The following is a 24,534-nucleotide window of genomic DNA, read 5'->3' as shown; positions in this document are numbered from 1 at the left end:
TGCTCTGTGGAATTTGGGCTAGGGGGAGGCAGTCTGAGGAGATGTAACTTTGTTCTGAAAGCTGGCAGACCCTCACTTAGTTGGAGCCCACATTATGCTTGAGAGGTTACATGCTGGCCTACGATGAGAGCACTTCCAGTGACCTGAACTTGGCAAAGGTGAGACCTTATCAGCAGTATGCTGTTGATGTGGCCCACACATCAGCCTAGAAACCTTACTCTGGGTGCCACTCTTTCCCCTTAGATGAGGCAGTAACTCCTACATCAGGGTGTGTAGACCTTTTCCGTAAAGGGCCAAGATTGCGAGGCTCTGAGGGCTGCATGGTCTTGGTCTCTGTCTTCTGGCACAGGCTGGCAGGGCCCACCCATGAGCCAGTGGGCCCGCTTGCGCTTCTGCAAAGCCTTCGTTGTGAACACCAAGCTTGCAGGTCATGAAATTTCCATCTCATGTCAAAAATATGCCTTTTAATTTCTTCAACCAATTAAAAATACAAAGTCAATTATTAGCAGTTGGGCTGTATAGAAACAGCCAAGGGGCTGAATCTGCCCCACTGGCAGCAGGCCATCTCCTGCCGTCTGTCCGCAGTGGTGTGGGGAATGTGTGCTCGCTTTACAGCTGGGGTAGAACTGTGTAGAACAGAGGGCAGGCTGGGCACTGGGGCATCTGGTCCAAACCCTGGTCCCATGGTGCCTGACTATATGAGTCTGGGCAGGCCAGTCCTGCCTCAGCTTCCTGATCTGTACAGTGAGAACAGCAGACCATATATACAAGGGCCCTCACTTAGCCCTACCCTCTGACTGGCACAAGAATTCATTTTTGTGGGTATCCCCACACTGTGACCCCTGAGCTGATGGGCTCTAGGGCCTTGGCAGTGCCAGGGTTAATAACTAGAAATCACAGGTGGGGCCTGTGGCTTATTCCCCTTGGTTGCCAACACACCCATCACTCAGTCTCTCCCACCTGCAGCCCTTTTTGGAGCCTTGTCCAGGGCCTCAGGCCCGACTATTGTCCTACTCTGTTGCTGAGCTTCTGGGTGTGACCTTCTGCCCTTTCAAGTGGCCCTCCCTTTCTGGGTGTGGGTGGAGCTTCACAGCCCCTCAGCACTTCCTCCCAGCCTGGTTGCTGGCAAGAGTCTCCACTCAGCTTATGGGCCCAGGCCCACTCCAACCCACTTTTCCCTTGGCTGCAAACCGTGGGCCACCTGGCATTATTGAAAGAAGACCCAGAAACTCTTCCAGCAGCCACCATGTTGCTCAGGTGTAGGGGCCAGCACCCTGGAGGCCTCCAAATTGGTGAATGCTCATCAGAACAAAGGTCAGGCCCCAGTGCCGACATGCAGTGACAGTGAGGCTCTACTCGGTTCAACATGTTATTCAGGGACCCAGGCAGGCCCTGCCATCTTGAACACAAGGCTTGCAGGGCACTTGGGTGGATGCTGATCTAGTAGTTGGGAGAAGGCGGCAGGGTCTGGTGTGGGTAGTCATGGATTAATCCTATGCTCACATGCCTTCAGCCAGAATTTCATTACATAGCTATGCCCAGAGTGGGGCGTGGCAGTGCAAGAAGACCTGGTACCCCAGGGGAGCGGTTTGCTTGTCCCCATAAGAATCCCCCACACTGTGGTATGACTCATTTGCCTAGAACAGGTGGGAATGCACCCTGTACACCATGACCTACTTTGCCTTGTCCTTAGGCTGGTGGGCTCAGGGTGGGTCGGGGGGATACCAGCAATGCTGCTGGTACTGCAGGAAGAGGGTGTTCAAGGGTAAAAAGAGCCCCCGTGCTCACCACAGATAAGGTCTTCAGTGTCACTCACACCTGGCCCTGTTGTAGAAAGCTGAGGAGTGCTGCCACGGGGCTGTGGAAGCACAGACAGGGTAGCACATGGCCCCTCTTCTTTCCTTGTCTCTTCCCTGATGACAAGTGCATTTGGTTTGTTTTATGTGATAAATACATACCACATAAATTTTACCATTTTGTCTTTTTAAGTGTATACTTTTACCAGTAGTAAGTGCATTCACATTGTCATGCAGCTCTCTCCACATTAAGTACCAACTCCCTAATCCTCCCATCCCCACCCTGGGCACTCACCCTTCGACTTTCTGTCTCTGAGTTTGACTATTTTAGGGACCTTGTATTTTGTGACTGACTGACTTTACTTAACATAATGTTTTCAGGTTCATTCACATTGTAGCATGTGTCACAATTTTTCTTTAAGACTGAATGATACTCCCTGTACAGATGGACCACATTCTGTTTATCCATTCATCCACTGAGGAACACTGGGGTTGCTTCCTTTCCTAGGCTCTGGTGAATAACACTGCTATGAACATAGGTGTACAAATATTTGGTTTCTTGCTTTGAATACTTTGGGGAATGAATGGCAAATGTGCTTTGCACCATCGTCATTGAACTCACAGAGTGTCTTTTTCATAAGGATACTCTTTGGTCTTGAGACACTGCCTACATGGCAAAGGAAAGAAAACATCTTAAACAGCTTTTTCAGCTCTGTCCACATGCACCAGGCACCCACTGCAGGGTTGAATGTGTGCTGTGTGCGCAGAGACTACACCTGACAGGATGAGCCCAGTGCTACAGCAAGGAGCAGGGGCAAAGGGCTGGGTACATGCTATAAACCTCACAGATGCTGGGCAGTCCTTTGTCAGGAGGTTTTTCCTTGGCCTTAGAAGTGTTTTATTTTGGAATAATTTTAAATTCAAGGAAGAGTTGGGATAGTGCCCGGAGTCCCCATAGGCCCACCCAGCACACACCTGTTTCATCTGAGGGGTTCTGGTGGCCCGGGGCTCTTGGTGGATGCCCCACATTCCCACAATGTCATTGCGGGCTCCAGAGGGGGCTCTCCAGGTGGCCCAGGCCACCCATTCTGGGCCGTATCATGTCCACACTTTTGCTAGGGTTCCTCTGTAGCTCCCGATGGCCCTTTGAAGTTGCCCGCTCGGCCTCTCACCCCAGGAGATTTTCCTCACCTCCAAAAGCCACATGACTCCCTAAATGTGCTCTGTGGCACCCTCACTCTTTCTGACCATGGCGGGCATGTGGCCTCCTCTGCCCAGGTCTCTGCTGACATGCACAGGCGGGCAATGGGCCTGGTTTCTCTGCTGTCTGTCCTACAGTTTGACTGAGTGGCAGAGGGGACTTCCCTTCTCTCGGCTGTGTTTGCACATATTGGGTTTGTGACTGTAGATGCCAGGCTACAGTCAGGAAATGTAGGGCCACATCAGGGACTTCAAGCTTCAGCCAGACTTTGCAGTTAATTAGACCTGTCCTCTGAGGATGAAGGCCGTTGTGTCTCATCTGAGTCAAAATACTAAGCTCTGTGTCAACTTGTAATCTTCTGATGCTAACCAGAAGACCTTTCTGGGATGTTAAGATGACATGTAGGCTCCCAGGCAAAGGAGAGAGTGAACACCAACAGCCCAGTTACAAGTCCCAGATCTGCTCCAGTGGACGTGTGTGAGGCATTGTTTTAGCCAAGCTCAGTGAGGAAGTCAGCCAGCCCTGATAGCTTGTGTACCAGCCCTCTGCTATCTCTGGTCATTGCCCAGGGGGTCAGAGGGTGGGGACATCCCAAACCAAGTGTGCCAGAGCACCAAGGACTCTTCTCTGCTTTGCTCTGCTTCTGAGCTTGGCAGTCTAGTTTTCATCTGCATGTTCCTCCCTCATAAATGCAGACGTGTGACAAGTGAATGCCTCATCACTTTTGTTCCATTTACTAGCATGATGTTCACTCTCCAGCCACCTTTGTTTGTGCCCCCTGCTGTGGGCTGGGCTGGATGCAGACACAGGACACTGCACTCTGCACTCCGGGGCTCACGCTGGGTTCTGAGGCTGTGCCCTGCGGCCTCTGGCCTTCAGTGAAGCTGGGTGTGTCCAGCTGGCGGGACTTTCTCCCAGATGGGGCTGAACAGGCTGAGATGTGCTCTGCTGGTGGTCAGAGGGTGGCAGATGCCTGGACTTGGATGGAGGGGTCTGGGCCAAGGCCCAGTGTACCTGAGTTAGTGCACAGATCTTGCTGGAAAATCATGTGCTGCTCATGCTTTCACACGCTGCGACCCTGCCTTCTCCCGCAGGAGGCACTTTGTCACCCTCCCTGTCATGTTGCTGGCTGCCTGGAGCCCACCCATTCTCATCTGTTTACACCCACAGGACAGAAGTTTTATCTATGCGGGTTCCAACTCAGGTGTGGTCCAGGCCCCCGTGGCCTTCTGTGGGAAGCACAGCACCTGCGAGGACTGCGTGTTGGCCCGGGACCCCTATTGTGCCTGGAGCCCTGCCAAGGCAGCCTGTGTGGTCCTGCACGAGACCCATAGCTCGAGCAGGTACCCAGCGGTGGGATGTGGGGCATGCAGGTATGCCATCTGCCCCACCTCAAGAGCATGTGTGAACACTGTGCCCCTTGTTTTGCAGGGGTCTGATTCAGGAGATGAGCGGGGATTCGTCTGCTTGTCCTGGTAAGTTGCTCATTCTCTCTGTGCTCCCTTCAAGATTAGCCAGTCTTGTAACCATTTCATGATGCTTTGCTGATGTAGCATTTTGCATTTTTTTTCTTGCTCTACTCAGAACAGAGGTCAAGTATCTTTTGGCAGACCTCATGACCTTTCTCTGAACATTTTATTGCAGAAAAGGGTATTTGAAGCCACACAGTATATTTGTGTACTGGATATCACTCTTTATCCCAAACTATGTCTGCTCTTAAGATGCTTCTCTCTTCTCTTAGCTCGGGCTTGTTAAATGAAACCTGTACCTTTTGTGAACTGGAGGAAAGATTAGTCCTCAAGCAGTCAAATCAAGACACGGGTAGTGTTCCCCTTGGGTGATACCACTCCCTGCCAGGGGACCAGGTGTGTCCCAGTAGAAGGCAGACATGCCCATGGGCTTCTGCCCTCGAGACCCTGACCTGATGGCTGTTATCAGTAAAGACAGGTTTAGGAGGAGGAGACACCACTCAGGCTGATGTGTGCAGTGGCCACTAGCAAAAGCGTGTCATGTTTGACTCAGTGCAGCTTCAGAACATGCAGCTGGCGGATGCTCAGCCTCTCCCTGCCTGATACATTTTCTCCCAGGAAACCAGGGTGTGAAACGGGATTTCTACTGCTCAGAGATGCCTCTGATTTCTTTGTCTCCATGATCTGCCATTTAGGGCTCATCTTTGCTCTTTGGTCACACATGTCTTTATCTCCTTAATTGTTCTTGAAGATACCATGTTGCTCCAGTGGGTGAAACTTCTGTGTCCTCTTGTGCGTATTACCTATTTTTAAAAGAATTTAAGTAGCAAGCAGGGTTGTTGACGCTCTGCGCATTTATTTTGATGTTCCAGATAAAATTAAGGGAAGTTACCAGCAGCATATTTTCAAGCATGGCAGCACAGCAGAACTCAAATGCTCCCAAAAGTCCAACCTGGCGCGGGTGGTATGGAAGTTCCAGAATGGTGTTCTAAAGGCTGAGAGCCCTAAATACAGCCTGGTGGGTAGGAAGAACCTGCTCATCTTCAATCTGTCAGAAGGAGACAGTGGGGTATACCAATGCCTGTCAGAGGAGAGGGTCAAGAACAAGACGGTCTCACAGGTGGTAGCCAAGCATGTTCTAACAGTCAAGATGGTCTCATGGAGCCCAGTGGCCTCCTCCTCACCAGCCACTTGGACAAAAGGTATTAGGATCACCCCCGAAGTGTCAACAGGGCCCATCCAAGGCTCTTCTGCCCAGACCCCAGCTGTGCAGCTGACCACTCCTTCCAGCCTGACGCCCACCAGTGCATCCTGTGAACCAAAGATTGTCATCAACACAGTCTCCCAGGTCCAGTCAGAGAAGACAATGTATCTCAAGTCCAGTGACACCCGCCTCCTCATGTTCCTCTTCCTCCTCTTCTTTGTCCTCTGCCTTTGCCTCTTCTCTTACAACTGTTACAAGGGCTTCCTGCCTGGACAATGCCTCAAATTCCGCTCTGTCATGCTGCTGGAGAAGAAGCAGCCCACCTCAGATTTCTCCGACTGTGAGCAGAGTGTCAAAGAGACACTGGTGGAGCAGGGCAGCTTCTCCCAGCAGAACGGAGGGCAGCCCAAGCCAGCCCCGGACACCGGCTATGAGACAGAACAGGACACCATGGCTAGCAGAGCACCCACCGACAGGGAGGACTCACAGAGAATTGATGACCTCCCTGTCAGGGACAAGCCATTCGACGTCAAGTGTGAGCTAAAGTTTGCTGATTCAGATGCAGATGGGGACTGAGGTGTTGCCTGTGGAGAAGTCTTTGTGTTCCCATGCAGTAACCTTGTCCTGTGCCATGTAGGTAGCCCATCCTCCACAAATCTCAGTCTTGTGTCTTTTCTCTTGAGTCGAACTTTGACTTGGTTTCTCTTTGTCCTTTCGGAAAATGGCGAGCATCGCACCCGGGCTCCCTCGGTCAGTTGGAGCACTGTGAGCCAGACCTGCAGGTAGCGGGAAGATGGCTGGACTGCCACTGGCCTGGGAAGAGTAGTACCTTGAGCGTCACCTCCTCAAAAAGCAGCCACTGAAAGATAATTTAATTCCAGATTGGAAATGACTTTTTAGTTTATCAGATTGGTAACTTATCACCTGTTGTCCAGATTGGCACAAAGCTTTTCTTCTGCATAATTATTTTTTAAGATTTTGCTTTGTGTTGGAGTGTTAGGTCATTTATTTTTTAAATTACTAAAGCAGATATTTTAATATTCAGAAGATGTACATCTTCTAGATTCTGTTTTTATGTTTGGATAAGATATGGCTTACGTTGCTTCAGATTCTCAGGGATAAACTTAATTTTGCTAAACATGTTCTTTCTGCTTTTAGAAATGCAGACAAAGCTGTCTTTTGAGCACACTGACTTTTTCTTTTTAATTCCTTCAGGGAAGCATCATTTCAGAGAGATTTTCTTTCTGTACTTTTTTTCTCTTTTTATCTCTTGAAGAGAAGGCATGGAGGCATTCCAGGACCACCAGGCCGGGCTTTGAGAGAGGGGCAATAGCCCCGCTGGGTAGAGCTGGGCCAGCCCAGAGCTGAGGGGACAGATGTTTCACACTCCATTGCCTGTAGCCACTGGTCACAGCCTCTTGTCCAGACAGACTCTGGTCGTCTGAACATCTCCTTTTTCTTTTTGCTTCCACTTCACACCTCTTACCCACCCAGACTTTCCACTTGGCTGACCTGAGCCGTCCACAGCTAGAAGAGAGTTGGGCAGTAGGAAAAGATGGGCCTGTGTCCACAGCTGCCCACAGACATCGTTGTGGCAGAACTGCATGGCCTGGCATTGTCTTTGAGATGTGACAAATGGTGCAATTTAACATCATTGACCTCACACTCCACCTCCCGCTCTCCAAATACCCACAAGAGGAGACTTTTTCCCATGGCAAAGAGCGATAAACTCTGGATTTGTGTGTGCCTGTGTGGACAGTCTCATCTTCCAGCATGATAGGATTTGACTGTTTTGGTGTAAACAATTGTGTTTTATAAGATTTACTTTGCTTTTATTTTTCTACTTTGAATTGTATACATTTGGAAAGTAACCAAATAAATGAGAAGCTTATATCCTAAATGTGGGCACGTGATTTGCTGAGGCCATGGGGCCTTCCTCTAGAAGGGTGTGATGGGCAGGATGGATGTCTTGTCCCCTCTGTGCACGCCTAGGCAGGAGGCCAGGACAGCGCTGGGTACCTTTTTCTTCCTGAGCTTGTTTTCCTTCTCTGCATGTGGTGTGTTCCTGACGACTTCTGTCTCAGTGCCCTCTCTCTTTTCTGTCCTCTGTCTCGCAGCCTCATCTCCTATGTCCTTCCCTCTTCCGGGGCCCTCTTCCCTGTCCTGTCTGGGCCCCGACTCATCTTCCTCTCCCCGAAGCCCCTGGCTGGCCTTGGGCTCCGGGCCTGACAGCCACCCGCGGGTCACCTTGCTGCCGCCCTTCCTCAGTGACCAGGCCCAGCACGTGCATGCCCTGGGGACCTTCCACCTCTTCTGCCAGGCCACAGGTGAGCGGGGCACCTGTCCAGGTGGGGGGCGGGGCTGCAGGGGCCTCCTTCAACAGCACTACCTTTCTGGCTGCGTACCTCAGTGATCCATAGCTATTTCTCTGAGCAGCTGGGCCCAACCTACTTGTCCCACAAAGGCTATATGTTAACTGTTTTAGGCTTAGCAGGCCAGCGTTTCTGTCCCATCTGCTGAGCAGCTTCCAGTAAGTGGAAGCTGTGCATCAGTCAGACTATTTATGAACACCAGCCATGGGTCAGATGTGGCCCAAAGGCTGAGGCTTTGCCAATCACTGGTTTATAGCACAATTTTCACCCTTTTTCATCTCATGGCATACAAAAGCTAATTACACCAGTTGAAAATCACTGGTTGATAGGATTACTTACATGTCTGAAAACAATTTGGGTTTGAGGATTTTGGATATTTCAAAAACTAACCTCCAGAATAGGAATTGCTTTAACAACTTGTTTGGTGTTATTTAAATGCAGAAAAGACCATAGGTGTAGTAGATGCCCCTCGGACCTGGGAGGCATTCATTGGATAGTACTGGGATAGGACATCAGGCACACCCATCTTTGGAACCTGTGTGAGGGCATCTAAGTAGCCATAAAGAGAAAACAAGACACTACAGGCCTGGAAGCCCTGTCCTGTACTGAGAAGAGGAATGAACTTAATAAGGAAAAAAGCAAATCCTGTTTTGTTTAGTTTTTTGAGGTTTTAAACTATGAGAAGCTAAGAATGTCAAGCTGCTGTTCATCTCCCTGGCGAGTAAGCTCACTGGCCTCTAATCGTCCTCTGCTGTGAACCAGCACAATGTGGCCACTGGTGGCTCCCACTGGTGGCTCTGCACAGGCCATGGATGGTGGGCAGGGGAAGTTGCCTAAGGATGGGAGGTGGTAAAGCCAGACCTCAAGGACAGGTCCACATGGCCCAGGCCTCTGCTCCGGGCTAGGCCACCTGGCTACTGCTCCTACACCAGTGATTCCCTTGGAGCAGCACCCAGGGACTGCTCCAGCCCCTGGGCCTGGCCTCTCCAGGCATACCAGCACCCTTCTCTTCAGGGGGAAAGTGGGGAAAACGGTGCTGGGTTCCTACTACCTGGCAGAGGATGGATGCAGGCAAGCCCTGTGGTGGGGAGCCATGTGCTTTTACATGTGAGCTCTCAGGTATGTGTTACCTGTTCTGTGGGTGTGTGCATGCACACAGCCTCTGGGGTGGGGAAGGGGTGAAGACTGGGACCTGGGAAAACAGATATCACAGCTGGATCAGAAGAAGAAGCTACTCTGGGTATTTCAGACATGGGGAGTTTAGTGCAGGGCTTTAGTTACAAAGATGATGGAAGGCCTGGGGCCAAAGGGAGGGAAGGGTCCTCAAAACATAGTACATGCACTGCAGGTGGCCTCCTGCAGCTGTTGGGCAGGAGCAGTGAGGAGTCAGAGCAGTCTTCGCCTCACCACATGGCCATGCCTTCACTGCACTCGCTGCTGAGGGGCTTCAAGAAGCCTGCCCATTTTCTGTACCTGCCTGTATGGTGGGTCCTAGAGGAGCACTGGTGGCCTTGCAGCCCAAGCAGGTAAAGTGGACAGAGGGAAGTGAGGAGCCAAGAGGGCAGGCCCCTCAGCACCGCTGATCTAGAACAGCAGGAGGAGTAGGTGCTCAAGGTGGCTGGACCAGGGAAACTGAGGGCCCCAGCCCTCCACTGCCCTCCTGCTCATAGGTTTACTGTTTCTTTCCAGAGTTGTTTGCCCCACCTTGGACCTTCCCTAGTTCCACGGAGGCCACAACCTGAGACAGTGGAGTGGCCTGGGATGGATTGGCCTGTCTAGAGAGCCTGTTGTGAGCCATCCAGGAGGGGGTGCTCTTTAGGTCGTATTCAGGGTCAAGGCTACCCCAAGGGGTCCAAGGTTCTTCATTTGCCCCCAACGGGCTGAGGTCTGCAAACTGAACACCTCACACACACACACACTGCACACATGCCACACACTACACATACCACACACACACCCCATATACACACCTCATAAACCACACACAAACACATACACACTCCACACTGCACATATCACATACACCCCCATGCACATCATGCACACCACATACAGCACACATACAACACAATACATGGCACATACTCCACACATACCATGCAAACTACACACACAAATATACACACCACACCCCAACCTGGGATCTTTTGGAACCTTCTGGAGATAGGGTGGTGCCTGTGGCTCCCCCAAGAACAGATCCTCTTTGGCAGCATGTGAGGGAGAAGTGAGTGCACCAGACAGCGCTGGGGGAGGCGAGGCCTCATCCCAGACCACCCCGAATCCTCATGTGGCCTCTGACAACCCTGAAGCCCTGCTCCTACTCCACGCTCTAGAAAGACCCATCTCTGCTCTTTTCAGCAGGCAAGAACCAGGCAATGGCCCTCAGGGTCCTCACTGATGGGCCTTCAAACACCCACTCCTCAACCTGCTGCTCCTAAAACCAATCTGCTATTGAAGGATGAAGCAGATGAGTGGGACCCTCTGAGGCCCCACACAGAGCCTCTTCCTGGGCCTGTTCTGCCACAGCCATAGGCATCGGGTGACTCCAGTGACACATCCAATCTAAGCATGTGTTTCCCCTTGCCCCTAAACCTAGTGCACAAGCCAGTGCTGGTTCACTGTGCAATGTGGTTGCTCAAGTAGATGGTTAACGTGGCAGTGTCTCTGGCCACCCCAACCCCTGAGTCCTGGAAGGTGTGGACTAAAGGCCAAATCACTGTTCAAGTCATGGTCTACACAAGTGTTGGTTGATGCCTCTACAGCCAAGGTTCCTCCCTTTCCAGGTGACTTTTGTGAAGTCACCACAGAGCTCAGTTTATCAAATCATCACACAGGGGCTCAGGCTCTGGCACAGCTAAGGTGAGGTTGGTTTCTGAAGGTGGCCACAGCCTCAAAGCTCAGTGACTCTGATCATCATCTTCCCTGTGTCTTCTGGCCTTCTCAGTGTAATGAGTGTATATGTGTGCATGTTTGCATGTGCATGCCTATATATGCATTTGCATGTGTAGGTGTGTGTGCATGTACACACATACTGATGTGTATGTGTACAATTGTGTGTGTGTGCTTTTTTGGTTCAAAGCACCCTGCACATTGTGCTGTGGCCATGCCTCCACTCAAGGTCTGAGGCCTGAACATGGCAAGAATTCTGGGTTCTGGAGTGGTCGTCTAAACTGCTGTCTTCCATCTGGAAGGGATCTACATGCACTATGCAGAGTTAGGGGAATACTGAAAAGGAAAGAAAAGGGGGTTCTGAACTGAAGAAATAAGTAAGCATGCAGTTGTTTCACTTTTTCTGAAGTGAAAAATCTGTGCTCCTTGTGGCAAAATTAGAATTGCACAGACAAGCAATGAAATAACCTTACTGCCTACACATAAGCACATGTAGCTTTGTTATAAAGGTGGACAGAGAAGTGGTAGCAGTGAATAGTGATGTGTCCATATCCATGCATATGCAAACCATGCACTTGCACATGCAGGTCTACAGACAACAGAACTAGATCTGTATAATTTTTTAACAAAGGTGGAATCATTCTCTACCCTGTGGGCCTTGTGCCCATCCTTGATATGGCTGTCCTTCTAAGTCATAGCTAGAACAATGTCATTTTTAAAGCTAAGAATGGACCTCCTATACCTTAGGTAACATATGGATATTCAGGTTTGAGTGGCCTTTTATGTATTAACTGCAATGTCAGCACTCAGAGCCCTATTAGCCCCTGGGGTCAGAGGGGCAGCAAAAGGAGGCCTGGATCTCAGGAGGGTCCTAGTGCCCAAGCTCTTGCAGGGACAGCTGGTGCGAGTGTGTGTGTTGGGCTTCCTGAAAGGCCAAGGATGAGCTGTGGGGGGTAGTTGACTCATGAGTTGGTCATTTGCCAGAAATGGTCATCTCTCCACATTGGGGCAAGGTGACCCATCGTCACCTTGTTGGAGTCTCAATGCTTAGCATGTTTGATGAGGTGGTTTTTCCAGAAGCTAAGTCTCTTCTCTGTTGTATGATAATCCATATGCCTTCACAACAGAGTAGTGCCGTCCTGTAGTTCCTCTGAGTCTCCTGTGTGCAGGGGTTTCATTCACAGAAGGGGACCCTCCATGAAGCTAAGGGACAATGTAGGCACCTCCTCCTGCCTCCCCAACATTGTCTGTAAAACATCTTTGCCAGGTACAGTCTAGCACATGAGACACACTGAAGAGGACAGGCAAAGGAATTGGGTGGTGGAGACATGGCAGAGCACCTTTCCCCTTCCCAGCTGGGTCTGCCTGACTTCTGTGCCTTTGTGGACTCTAGGACCTGCAGGGCAATGCACAGTCCTGGGAGTCTGGCATGAGTGTCTGGTGCATGCAGCCTTTGGGTGCTTTGAGAATGTCCCCCCAGAGGTACTCCCAGGCTTCTAGTTGCTGGTAGGACCCTGGGCATGAGAATGGGTGGTAGGCTAACTCAGTGGCAGATGGCCCTGGGATTGGGGTGGACCACATGCATGGGGCACCTGGAGGAGGCTTTCCTGTGTGGAGCTGCATTGACAGCCAGGGGTCACCTGGCAGGGATGTGGCCCAAGTACTTGGGGTGGACCCCATCACATCCCCTCCATTTGGGCTCTCAAGCTCCCAATTCCAGGACGGGTTGGCCTCACTACTCGGGGAGAAGCCACCCGTGTCAGGGTTTCTGGTTTTGTCAAAAAGCAGAATTAGCCCTGGCTGATGTGGCTCAATGGATTGAGTGCCAGCCTGAGAACCAAAAGATCACTGGTTCAATTTCCAGTCAGGACACATGCCTGTGTTGCAGGCCAGGTCCCCAGTAGAGGGTGTACCAGAGGCCACCACACAGTGATGTTCCCCTCTCTCCCTCCCTTCCCATCCCTGAGAATAAATTTTAAAAATCTTTTTTTTAAAAAGTAGAATGAGCTCCACATCAGTGGCCTCCTTATATGACATGGGCCGTGGTGGGGCAGGAAGGCATGGACCCTGAGGTGAATGCTGGGAACGGAGGCTCCCACCAGCCCCTGCCCACAGAAGCCAGTCCCTGGTGGCCACGGGGACAGGCCCCGCATGCTGAGTTTCCGTGGGGCGAGCTCCTGTGGGATGGGTAGGTTTGGGCTGCCTGGGTCTCCACTGCTGTCGCAGTGTGGTGACCCCGCTGACCAGTTTTAACTTTCACTCTCCCTCTCTCTAATTTCCTCTGCATTCAGAATGAGTTGGATTGGTTTTTTTTGTTTGTTTGTTTTAAAGAATAAGTGGAACGTAAGTACTTCTTTAACATTTTTGTTTTACTGTGGTTAAATACACATTTAAAGAATATTTAATGGTGATTAAGAACATCCTCATGACAGGTGCACGTGGTGTTTTTCATACTGTTTATGTCCCAGGAGCTGTGGTTTCTGGGGAATTTTGCCCCTGAAAGGTCTCGGCCCATGTGGTTGGAGTGATGAGTCAGTCCTTAGCTCAGGCCACCCAGGTTCCTCATCCCAGCATTGGTAGCGAGAACCTTCCAGAAGCTACTGTGACCCATCTTGGGGGCCCCAGGCCAGGGGGTGTCATTAGCAGGCAGTACCAGGGGATGAGGAAGGAGACTGAGCCTTTTTTAAAATGACCACAGTGTCTGGTCAAAGCAAAGTGTTGCTCTTGATTATAATGCCTCACAAGAATCAGTTTTTAAAGTGAGAGAGTCCACTGAGATGTCCAGCAGCCAGGGTCCAAACAGGGTGTTGTGTCATGAAGTACATTGTGCAATTATGGTTGCAGATACAGGTGTATGTAGACCTGAACGTGCCTATGTGCAGAGGAAGATAACTGTCTATGTTCACATGTGCCTGTGTACCTATATGTTATCTATGGGCAGAGCACAAAACTACAAAAAGTTATGGTGGCAGAGTAAGAAAATAAAAACAAGGGAATAAACCCGGCAAGGCTTGTCCACTAGACCAGGACAGCCAGTGGGCTGCTGTGCAAAGCACTTTTGAACAACTTTCAGAAACTCCTTCAGGGTCTATGGCACATTTCTTTTTTTCAAGGTAGCATTTTGTTTTTATTATAAAAGTACTGTTTGTTATAATGAATTTGGAAACTCCAGGAAAGTATAAGAGCAAAATTTAAATGACCTAAAATTAAACTACTGAAAGGTAGTCACCACTAGCATTCTGGCCATTTTTAGGCCTTTTTTCTCTGAATATATATGTGTCTTCACACGTGTACCCATAATGTTAGTTTTTTTCTGTGTTGCTAAATCTTTTTCTTAAACATGATTCCTAGTGAATGACAACGCAGTAGCTGTCATGTCATTGATGGGACCCCTGTTGGACATGTCCCAGCTTCTCACTCACAGACACAGCATCAGTATTCCTGCGTGGGGTCCGATCATGGACTCAGGAATTATTCTCAGGACTGTGTGGTTCAAGGATCTGACCTTCCCTGGGGAGGAAGTTTCTTTGCAGACCCTTCCCATGGTGGAAGGCTGATGAAGGGACTGCACAGGGCTTAAGAGGTGCCGTGCAGGGACCTGATGATGCTAAGGATCCACGGAAAGTAATCTTTGTTAAAGTAAAAGTCTCTCCCCTTTTCTAAAAGACATACCAAATGTCTGCCCAGTACCTCCCCCTCCTCGGGTGGTGTTCAGGGCCTCCTCCACCTCCTCTTCCCCCTGAGTCTGGCCATGAATGTACTCCCACATGCACACACGCCCAAACGTCTGTTGCTGTCTGCTGGTTTGTTAATCACTCTGCTCCATGATATGTTTTCTCTGCTCTGTGGACTCCAGCCACAGGAAGGCAGATGTAGTTCTTTCTGCTGCTGACTGTCTTCCACAAAGGCACGTTTTATTTCATCCTTCCTAGATTGGTGGGCATCTAGGGAGGATTTGGCCTTTAAAAACTGAGTCTCAGGTGGTGTGATGATCTGGTGGGTCAGCTCTGGCCCACCTGCAGTGGGCAGGGTCCACACAGACTAAGGGACAATTGTCAGGGAGCCGGGTTCCTGGGCAAGAGGGCTGGCGGGTGTCCCCTAGTCCGTGCTGGTGGGGTGCCTGCCCAGTGCAAATAGAAGTGAGGGGCAGCAGAAGGGTCAGCGTGCCTGGAGGGAGTTTGGCCTCTATCACTGCTCTCAGTGAGCTATGACTGGCCTGGGCTTCTGGGGTACACCAGGCTGCTCTGCCCATCTGGGCCTGGCCTGGGTTTTGTGGCTGTCCTAACTTAGTGGGTCTGCACACACCCCAGCAGGAGCTGGGTGGTGCTCACTCCTTTCTTCAGCAGACCCTGATGGAGGCCATTGTGTGTACAGACCACAGTGGAGGTGTCCTGCTCGTTCGTCCTTCAGTAAGGAGGGAAGTTGGGCCTGTCTTGGCACAGCCCCTAGCCCAGGGCTGAAGCCTAAAACCCACAGGCTCACCCAGCTGCTCTGTAGATAAGGAGGCGGCCCCAACAGGATGCTGCCAGTGCTGGGACCAGAAGCCAGGTCTTGCCTTTATCTTGCTTCTGTCTCTTCATGCACTGCTCTTCACGGCCCACCCTTCTCTCCCCTTAGTACTAGGCTGGAAGCTGGTCCCTGGTCCCAGTGGGGGGAAGCCTGGGTGCCTATGCTGCATTCCTGGCCCACAGCTGGCTAAGCAGAGCTGAGCCCTGACCGGGGATGGAAGAAAGGTGGGGGGACCCATTCTCCATTTTCCTCTATGTCTTTATTTACATGGGATGGACCCTCTGCCCTTCTCAGTGCTCTGGTGCCTGTCCCCTGGCCTACTCAGGAGCTCTTGGGGACAGTCACACCCACTTGCTTCTCAAGGCCCAGCCAGGCCCCCACAAAGGGCAGGAGCTCTGGCCGCTTGTTTGGTGGGGATAATAGGTGTGGCTCTGAGGAGGCAGAAGCTTTGGCTGAAGGTGGTGGCATCAGGACTGGGTAATGGTGGAAGAGGGGGATTGAAGTGCCCAGGCCAAGAGCACCAGCCCAGAACAGACCCCTGCCCCCAGAGCACTGCCACCGGGCACTGTATTGGGTGCACAGCTTATTGAGAAAGAAGAAGTAGGTGCAGCCCCTGATGGCCTGAGCATGTGTTCAGGGATCACAACATGCAGACACATTTTGAGAAACACATCTGAGGGAGGCTAAGGAACAGGCACACGAGGCAGTGTGAGCACTGAGCATGTCTGTCTATTTCTTCTGGGGTCCCTAGAGACCACAGCAGGCACTGCCCTGGGGTCTCTTCCAGAGGTGGGCCAGAGACAGAGCTGAATGCTGTCCTGTCACTTCAAGTGCAGCTGGGACAACAGAAATCTCCAATCTGAGTGGCTCCCAGCCCCTTCCCCTGCACCAGGGTAGTTTCTGTGGGTCCCTGTGGGGTCCTGGGACACAGGGTGGAGCTGGCCTGTGTGCCTCCAGGTCCTGCGGATGTTCGCTTTGTCTGGGAGAAGAATGGGCACAAACTGGAGACATGTGTCCCCGTGCAGACCCACATGCTTCCAGATGGCAGGGCCTATGTGCTCAGCTGGCTGCGGGACACCATCCGTGAGAGCACCGAGTACCGCTGCTCCATCCTTTCATCAGCGGGGAGCCAGACCTCCCAAGTGCAGGTCACCGTGATGAACCATGGTAAGTGGTGCCCCCCTCATCCCGACCCTGCTACAGCTCTCTCCTAGGCCAGGATTTCTCACTGTTTACTCTGTGTCTCCAACAGCAGGCTTGTGGGGTGATATTTCAGTCTGTCTGTCACTAAGAAAGATGAAAGTTCATCTTCAGCCTGCCTCCCCAGGCCACAGATATTTGTCTCCCATCCTCCTGAAGTGTGTGACATTATTGGGATGGCTGAGCCCCGTGGGTCTGTTACGATGGACCTCCTGTGCTTTTGTTTCCCACGTAGGTACCACTGTGTTGAGCTCCATCTGTTTAGTTCTGAGTTCTTAATTTTACACCAGACTCTGCAGTTGTCTTAAGTCCCTGATCAGCACAGACTTAACTGGTGTCCTGTCCTCTCCTCAGCCTCCCAAACTTCCGCAAGAGGGGCCCAGTGCCTCCCTTGGCTAATGTCTGGAGGCTGGAGGGTCTGTTTCTCGGACTTTGGACTGTGTGTCTTGTGTCCCAGGCACACTTTCATTTTTCTGTGAAGTTTGTCTTCCAGCCCACCTCAGATGGGGCATCTGGGAAGTCAGTGTTTCTCCTCTGTCTTCACACTTCAGATGAGAGTTTGGCTGGGGGAACAATTCTGGCCCAAAGTCATTACCTCTGTGTCCGAAGGCTTGCTCCACGGAGCCAAGGTCGGGGGAACCTCTGGCTCCCAAACCTTACCTATAACTGTATATGACTACTGTCATTTTTAGCACCATGCAAGTTCAGGTTTTTATTCCTGGAGAGCCCATTACATGTAGAAGTCCCTGCCCTTCAGTTCTTGGAGGTTTTCTTGAACGTTTGCTCACTGTTCTTCACTTCATTTTGTTATCTCTCTGAAAATACTTTCTGAGATGCTGGCCCACTTGGGCTGGCCCACTGCCCATCCATCATCTCTTTGTTATCTGTCATCTCTCCCTATTTTCCCTCTACTTCTGATGGCTTTTCTTAACTTTATCGTGCACACCTGTACTGAGCTTTCATCTCACTATCACATTTTTATTAGTAAGAACTTTGTATTCTGTTCTCATTAAATTCTGTTCGTTTCATGGATATAGTATTCTTGCTTTACTCTTTGAGGATATGGATTGATTTATTGTTTTCTTCTCCCTCCAAGTTTCCTTTTCTGCTTGTTTTGTCTGTCTTTCCCTCAGAAGTCTCCTGGCCCTTGTCTGTTTACATTTAAAAGAGAGACACAAAGATCCCTCCTGCCGAAGCCCTTTCTACCCAAGGTGTGGTCTGGGTGCTGGCAGCATTAGCATTATCTGGGAGCTCATGGAAAACTGGTTAAAAATGCAGAGTATCAGGTCTGGCTCCAAATCTGCTGAATCAAAGTTCTCTAGATGATTCCTGTGTGCACCAGTATCAGAGAAACCAGTCCGCCTAGTACTGTTACAGAACAGGGCTGGGGGGGTGGATGGGTACAATATACTATTACCGAAAGGATCCCCCACTAGGTTCACTACTCCCACCACCAGAAGAAAGATGTCTCTCAATGCCTGAGATTTGTGAAAAGGAAAGCAAATGTTTATTTAAAGCTATTCAGACTTAAAGTAGTGACCCAGTGTCTTCACTAAAATATTAAAGTCTGTTAGGATACCCACAGGCGCACATGGTCCTTCTCCCTCTGCTCTAGTCCTGGGTACCGTATCTCAGGAAAAGAAGAAGCCCGTGATTCAGGCTCCTGGCACCATCAGCTGTGTCACCGCCATAATCTCCAGCTAATCCAAAGCCCTGTGGCACCTTCTCATGGCCCACCAGCAAGAGTCCTTTCACCCCTTTTCTTCTAGGCAAAGTCTCTCCTGCTTCCTAAGCCATGTGGCAAAAGGGAGCACCCCAAAGCCATGTGGTCCTCACTCTTGCCAAAGCTGCAGGGGTCCCCACTCTGCCAAAGTGGCATGTTTCTGTCTCACCAAAGCTGTGGGGGTCCCCACTCTGCCAAAGCCATGTGGTTCCCTCTTTGCATGGCTGCTGAGTCTGGGTTTAAATCCTCGTGCTAATCTTCCTCTGCAGCCCCATTTCCGACCCCTGCTACAATCAGTTACACCTGCCAGGACTCCCATAACCTCTCAGCCTACTGGGCTGCTATAGTGAGTCTGGGCAGGTGTGGTCCCATGGCATGGAGCCAATCGTCTCCAAGCTCTCATGCAGGCACTGTAACCAGGGGGAGCTGCCCCCAGATACATCTTGGGTGGAAGTCACTCCCATCCTTCTGGCTCAAAGCATGGCCACAGCTATTTAACATATCTACGCAACCAGTTAAAGGTTATAGATATGTTAAATGACCATGCCAGGGGTTAGCTGCAAAGCCGTGGTTGTACAAAATAGCTCTGCATGATCCTGCTCCATGTCCCTTCCCCCAACTCAAACCTGTGGTGGGGGAGAGGTGAGGACATCCTATATATTTTTCTAGTATTTCCTGGACACCTTGAGTTCTGGACCCCATTCCAAATCCCTATTTGGGGCCCCCCTCTTGGCTGCACCCTATTACAGTACCTCTTCACTTTCCCATGTGCTGTAGTCCTCTGGGGGCATCTGGTTGCAGCCCACACCTGGAGCAACAGGCCCTCCAGGATATCTGTTGGGATGTCATTGGGGACTTAACTTAGGCAGGAGGCCAGGGCCTTGTCATTTAGTATGGAAACCAATGAACCTCTCTGCTTTCGGTGTAAGCCCCACCCTCAGAACGTGCCCAAGCCCCCCTGTCCTGTGCCCTCTAAGGTGGACCAGTTTCTTGTGGAGCAAGGGAGGGAACTTCCCTGGCTTGGCGGAGTGGGAAGGACCCTTGGGGACATGATTCTGCTTCTAAACAGCTTTTGAAGAGGGCTGCTTGTTAGCACCTTTGCAGCAATGGCCAGGTTCCAGGCCATTCTGTGAAGTTGCTCCTTGGTCTCCCCATTCAGCCTGGGATTCAGCTTCCTTAAGCCAGCAGTTTCCAGGGACCCCTCTATGCTTCAGCTACCATGCTTTTGCTGTTTCCTCTGCTCTTCAGTTTTCAAAAGTATGTGTGTGTGTTTAGATAGATATTTAAGTGATTCTCTTTTTTGTCATTTTAACTAGGGTTGTAGAGGCAGAAAAAATCATTGTAGAAATTTACTCCCGTCCTGAACCTCTGGTCTTTTCATTTCTGTAAAATGTCCTGCCTGTTGCTGTCAGGGTAAAATAGAAAAATCGTGTAAATGTGCTGTGAACTGTGACGTCTTATCCAGGAGTTAGGTGAGCAGTGCTGTCAGTAGTTAGGTAGCTGAAGCCCATTGATGTGTGTTTTTTAAAGACTTTATTTATTTTTAGAGAGAGGGGAAGGGAGGGAGAGAGGGAGAGAAACATCAGTGTGTGGCTGCCTCTCACATGCTCCCTACTGGGGCCCTGTCCTGCAACCTAGGCATGTTCCCTGACAGGGAATTGAACAGGCAACCCTTTGGTTCACAGGCTGGCACTCAGTCCACTGAGCCACACCAGCCAGGGCCCATTTGTGTTTTACCTCATCTAAGTCAGTTAGTTGTCCTATGAGGTACGAACTGTTATCCACAGTTGGCAGATGATGAAAATTAAGTGACTTGCCCAAGGTCACCCCACTCTCAGCCAGTACTGAGTAGAATCTGACTTTGATGATGGAACTTGCTTGGGTAAATCACTCTACAGATAGCAGACATAACCACAGTGAAGACACCTCAGCATTTTCTTATCTCACCCAGACCTTACTGAAGGTATGGGAGCAGGGTGAGTTTAGGATGTGCTGTGTCGGGGTTCCTGCAGGGCCCTGCAGTAAATGACCACAGGCTGCAGGCAGGCTCTCAGGTCTGCTCAGGATGTGAGCTCTGCTTCTTGTCTGAGGGGAACAGGTTCTTGTACCCCCTTTTCTGAAACTACTGGCATGCACTATTTTTTGTCCAAACCAACAACACAGCTCATTTTTTGTGTTTGTAAGGAAAAACTGGCTCAGGGTTGTGCCATCAGACATCCCTGTAACTTGTTTTCATAATCCAGGATCAAACACTTGGCAGGCTATGAGGATCCAGTAACAGGTGATGTAATGTTCCCAGAATGCACAGTGTCTGCTGGCCTACTGGGAGGCCACAAGCTGATTTCTGAGCCTCAGCCCTGCCCACCCGAGGCCCAGGGTCTCTGCATAACTCCAAGAGGTTTGAGAGGTTAGCCCCTCTCTTGCCTGGGCAGAAAGTGCCGGTGAGATGTGGAGGACAGGGCCAGCATACTCTGGGGAGCAACTGCCACCAGAGCTGGTAGCCTGGAGAAGGGCAGTGGTGGGGAATAACTGGCTGTAGTCCCCACATCCAAGACGACGAGGCCCTCGGGGGTAAATCCCTTACACACCACCACCTGGCTTCAGGCTCAGCCCAGCAGTGGGGCCTTTGCAGGGGAATGGTCAACTACCACTCGCTGGCACCTACCCCATGGTGAGCAACCAAGGTGCCGAAAAGGCCTACAGAACTGAGACCTTAAGCCCCACTTCTGTCTTGCAGAGGTGACCCAGCAGGAGAAGTGGACCAGAGAGCTTGCTGCCTGGAGGGCCATGGTTGGGGAGCATGACCACATGATGCAGAGCTGGAGGAAGGTTTGGGTATGTGGCCCAAGGGCAGCTGCCCCTCTGAGGGGATTGCTTGGGGCCCATTCTCCCAGTGGGTGGGCCCTCACAGCAGACTGAAGTCAGAAAAGACAGGAAAGATGTGGGTGTAAAGGGCAGGGTCAGCTGTTTCTGGTAGCTGTGCCCACATGAATATTCCCACCTCCCAGACAGAGCAGGAAACCTGGAGCAGGTGGGACATAGGGTGCTGGTGAGAGCAGTTGCTTGTGGCCTCAGCACTTGGCTGGGTGTCAGCTGGGGGAACCCCAGAGGTTGCAGGCACATGGGCAAGAAGCATGCCCCATCCTAGCACAGAGGCAACAGAACAGGCATTCCCAGGCAGTCCCCAAGGAGGTAGAGACATCCAGCCCTGGGCTCTCTTCTTGGCCACCACCTCAAGGCCAGAGAACAAGATTATCATGGGGAAGAGTGGTCAGCTGTGACAGTTCAAACCTGAGATCTTAGTGTCCTGGGTGAAAGGGCTGCACAAGTCCCTTCTTGCGGCCAGCAGGCTGCTTGTGACTCTTGCTCCAAGCCTAGCCTTCCCACAGGGCCCCCTTCTAGACCCAAGAGAGAGCACGCAGGACAGGGGACTTGAGGCCTTTGCTTGAACCTGAGACAGTCTGTGGGGAAAGCGGGTAAGAGGAGGAGAGGCCCACTGTCCTGCCAAGAATTTAAACATATTGTTCTTTCAGGAAAGCTGTAACAAGGATACCTTGTAGCCACCAGGAGACAGTGATGACCAATGCCACCTGCCACACCCCCTGGAGAGGCCCAAAAGGGAACTGTCACATGCCTGCTCAGATGCAGCCTTGGGGCTGAGAGCAAAGGAGGGCAAAGAGCCCCAACTGGACCTATAGGATAGTAGCTGGAACTTGTTTGTAAATTAGGTGCTTACAAGTGACAGGAGGTCTGTCTGGCAGAAGTAGGAAACCAGGACGGTTCATGGGCTGCAAACAGACTGGTTCAGACAACAGTGTGCATGACGGCTCCTTCCCAGAAGCACTGCTGTTATCCTCTACAGATCACTCACTCATATGTGATTAGAGTAACTGCCCAGAACAACTGATGGTGTCAGCACAGGCCCCTCCTATAGGTTTCACTGCTGCAAATGGAGCCTGCCTCTTGTCCCCACCTTCACTGAGATGAACTATAGTGGAGGGAAGGCAAGACTCCAAACAAAAAAACTACCTTGACCTTGAGTGACCCTTAGGCCCATAATGGGAGCTGCCACAGATCTGAGGTCTTTGTGTTCATCCTCACTAATCTTAGTATTGGACTGTAAAGATCTGAGTGTACACTGTCCACTTGCAGCATCGGCCATGGGCATCCAGCTTCTCTGAGGCATCTCCTGGTGCCATGTTGTTTTCTTCACAGTGGGTTGATCTGCGGAGAGGACTGTTACACCTGCTTCTGAGTCTAGTTATGAAAGCTCCATCTCCAGAGCCCCCACCACATGTCTGTGAAGATGAGGGCCCAGGCCCCATGCAGCCGAACCTATAACCACACGGACACATGATTTGTGGAATGACCATTCTTAATGGCATAGCAGCCTATCATAAATCCAAAACCTCTGTCAAAAATAAAGCTGAACTTCTCTTCTAACCTTAGCAAATGGATGTCTCTTCAGCCTCCTGACCATAGCCTGTGTGCAGACTTGTCCTGAGACTAGTGAGTTTTCTAGTAGCCTTCTTAAGAGAGCAGCACACACTTCTTGCCAGTTACTTCCAGGATCCACTGTGAAAAAGAATTCCTGGGGATGGCTCCCTTTAGGGTTAGATTCACCCTGACTGACCCTTCACCCCCTCCACCCTCCCGCCCAGATGCCCACCCATTATGCCAGAGGACAGTGATCCAGCTCACTGACATCACGCACCATGAAGTAGATTTTTTAAAGATACCCATCAACTTTCACTTGGTTTTTGAGTGGGATATCCAGCCACTATGGATGCTGAGTGAACTGCTCTCAGGTTTGGGACTTTCATGCTCAGCAAAACAATGCAACATTTCCAGTTGTCACAGGCATGTGCTGTTGGGAAATGTCCGTTGAGGATGAATTTGGATTCTTTGCATGCTCAGAAAAATAAAGGTGTAAAGGTGGACAGTGAAGTCTGTACTTGGGAAGCCCAATGCCATCTGCATCCTTCAGCACTGTTGGTCACTGAGCCACTGTCTACAGTGGTGGCCTCTGTGAGGAAAATGACATTTCAGCCAGGGCAATGAGGCATTAAATCACATATAAAAGCAATATGATGTGGAAGCCCACTTCTCTGCTTCGGTTTCCTTCGCCCTGGCTTAGCTGAACAAATGCCATGACCAGAGACCTCAGGGCTCTGAATAGAGGACCTGCATGACCAGCAGAAATATTTTCAATGATTTTTTTAAAGATCATTTTGAGTAAAATGACAGCAAACTCACAATTACTAACAACCACACCTAAAACAAAAACAAACTGAGCAAACAACTAGAACAGGAACAGAACCACAGACATGGAGATCACATGGAGGGTTAGCAATAGGGGAGTGGGAGGAAGATAGAGGGGGGAAAAGGTACAGAAAATAAGTAGCATAGATGGTAGATAGAAAATAGACAGGGGGAGGAGGGCAAGAATAGTATGGGAAATGTAGAAGCTAAAGAACTTGTAACACATGGACATGAACTAAAGGGGGGGAAATGTGGGAGAGAGAGGGTGTACAGGGTGGAGGGGAATGAAAGGGGGAAATGGGACAACAGTAATAGCATAATCGATAAATTAAGAAAAGATCATTTTGTCTATTTAATTTTTTAACTTTATTTTTCAATTACAGTTAATATATAGTATCATATTAATTTCAGGTGTACAACATAGTGATTAGACATTTATATACCTTACAAAGCGATCACCTCAATGTGTCTAATACCCACCTGGCACATACCCAGTTATTACAGTATTATTGACTATATTCCCTATGCTGTACTTTACATCCCTGTGACTGTTTTTTGTAACTGGCGATTTGTATTTCTTTTTTAAAAATATTTTATATATTTATTTTTAGAGAGAGGGGAAGGGAAGGAGAAAGAATGGGAGAGAAACATCAATGTGTGGTTGCCTCTCATGTGTCCCCTACTGGGGACCTGGCCTGCAACCCAGGCATGTGCCCTGACTGGGAATTGAACCGGTGACCCTTTGTTTCACAGGCCCGTGCTCAATCCACTGAGCTACACCAGCCAGGGCAGGCAATTTGTATTTCTTAATCCTCCTCCCCTTTGCTGCCCATCCCCCAACCCACCTGGCAACCATCAATTTGTTCTCTGTATCTATGAGTTTTTTTGGTTTATTCACTTTGCTTTTTA

The 24,534-nt window shown here is 50.4% G+C and overlaps 1 protein-coding gene across 10 annotated transcripts in view; it reads left to right on the top strand.

Moving 5' to 3' along the window:
* SEMA4D (semaphorin 4D) overlaps nt 1–22,806 on the top strand; it is a 106,618-nt gene extending 83,812 nt beyond the window's left edge. For 6 of the 10 annotated variants that reach the window (XM_037164744.2, XM_037164740.2, XM_037164743.2 and 3 more), the window contains 3 exons: nt 4,168–4,340; nt 4,429–4,472; nt 5,339–7,707. In XM_037164744.2, the coding sequence (XP_037020639.1) occupies nt 4,168–4,340; nt 4,429–4,472; nt 5,339–6,246 (1,125 nt within the window). In that variant the 3' untranslated portion in view covers nt 6,247–7,707. Of the gene's footprint in view, nt 1–4,167; nt 4,341–4,428; nt 4,473–5,338; nt 7,708–7,787; nt 7,998–16,397; nt 16,608–21,100; nt 21,199–21,896 lie in introns of those variants that run through there. The other 4 variants (XM_053662626.1, XM_037164746.2, XM_053662627.1 and 1 more) reach the window with 4 other exon arrangements.
* The last annotated feature ends 1,728 nt before the right edge of the window (nt 22,807–24,534 follow it).

This window comes from Artibeus jamaicensis, unplaced genomic scaffold (genome assembly GCF_021234435.1).
Source record: "Artibeus jamaicensis isolate MK-2021 breed Jamaican fruit bat unplaced genomic scaffold, CSHL_Jam_final contig_264, whole genome shotgun sequence".
NCBI classification, from domain to species: Eukaryota; Metazoa; Chordata; class Mammalia; order Chiroptera; family Phyllostomidae; genus Artibeus; species Artibeus jamaicensis.
Note: the sequence above shows the minus strand (reverse complement) of the source record. Positions and strands in the feature narration are given on the sequence as shown.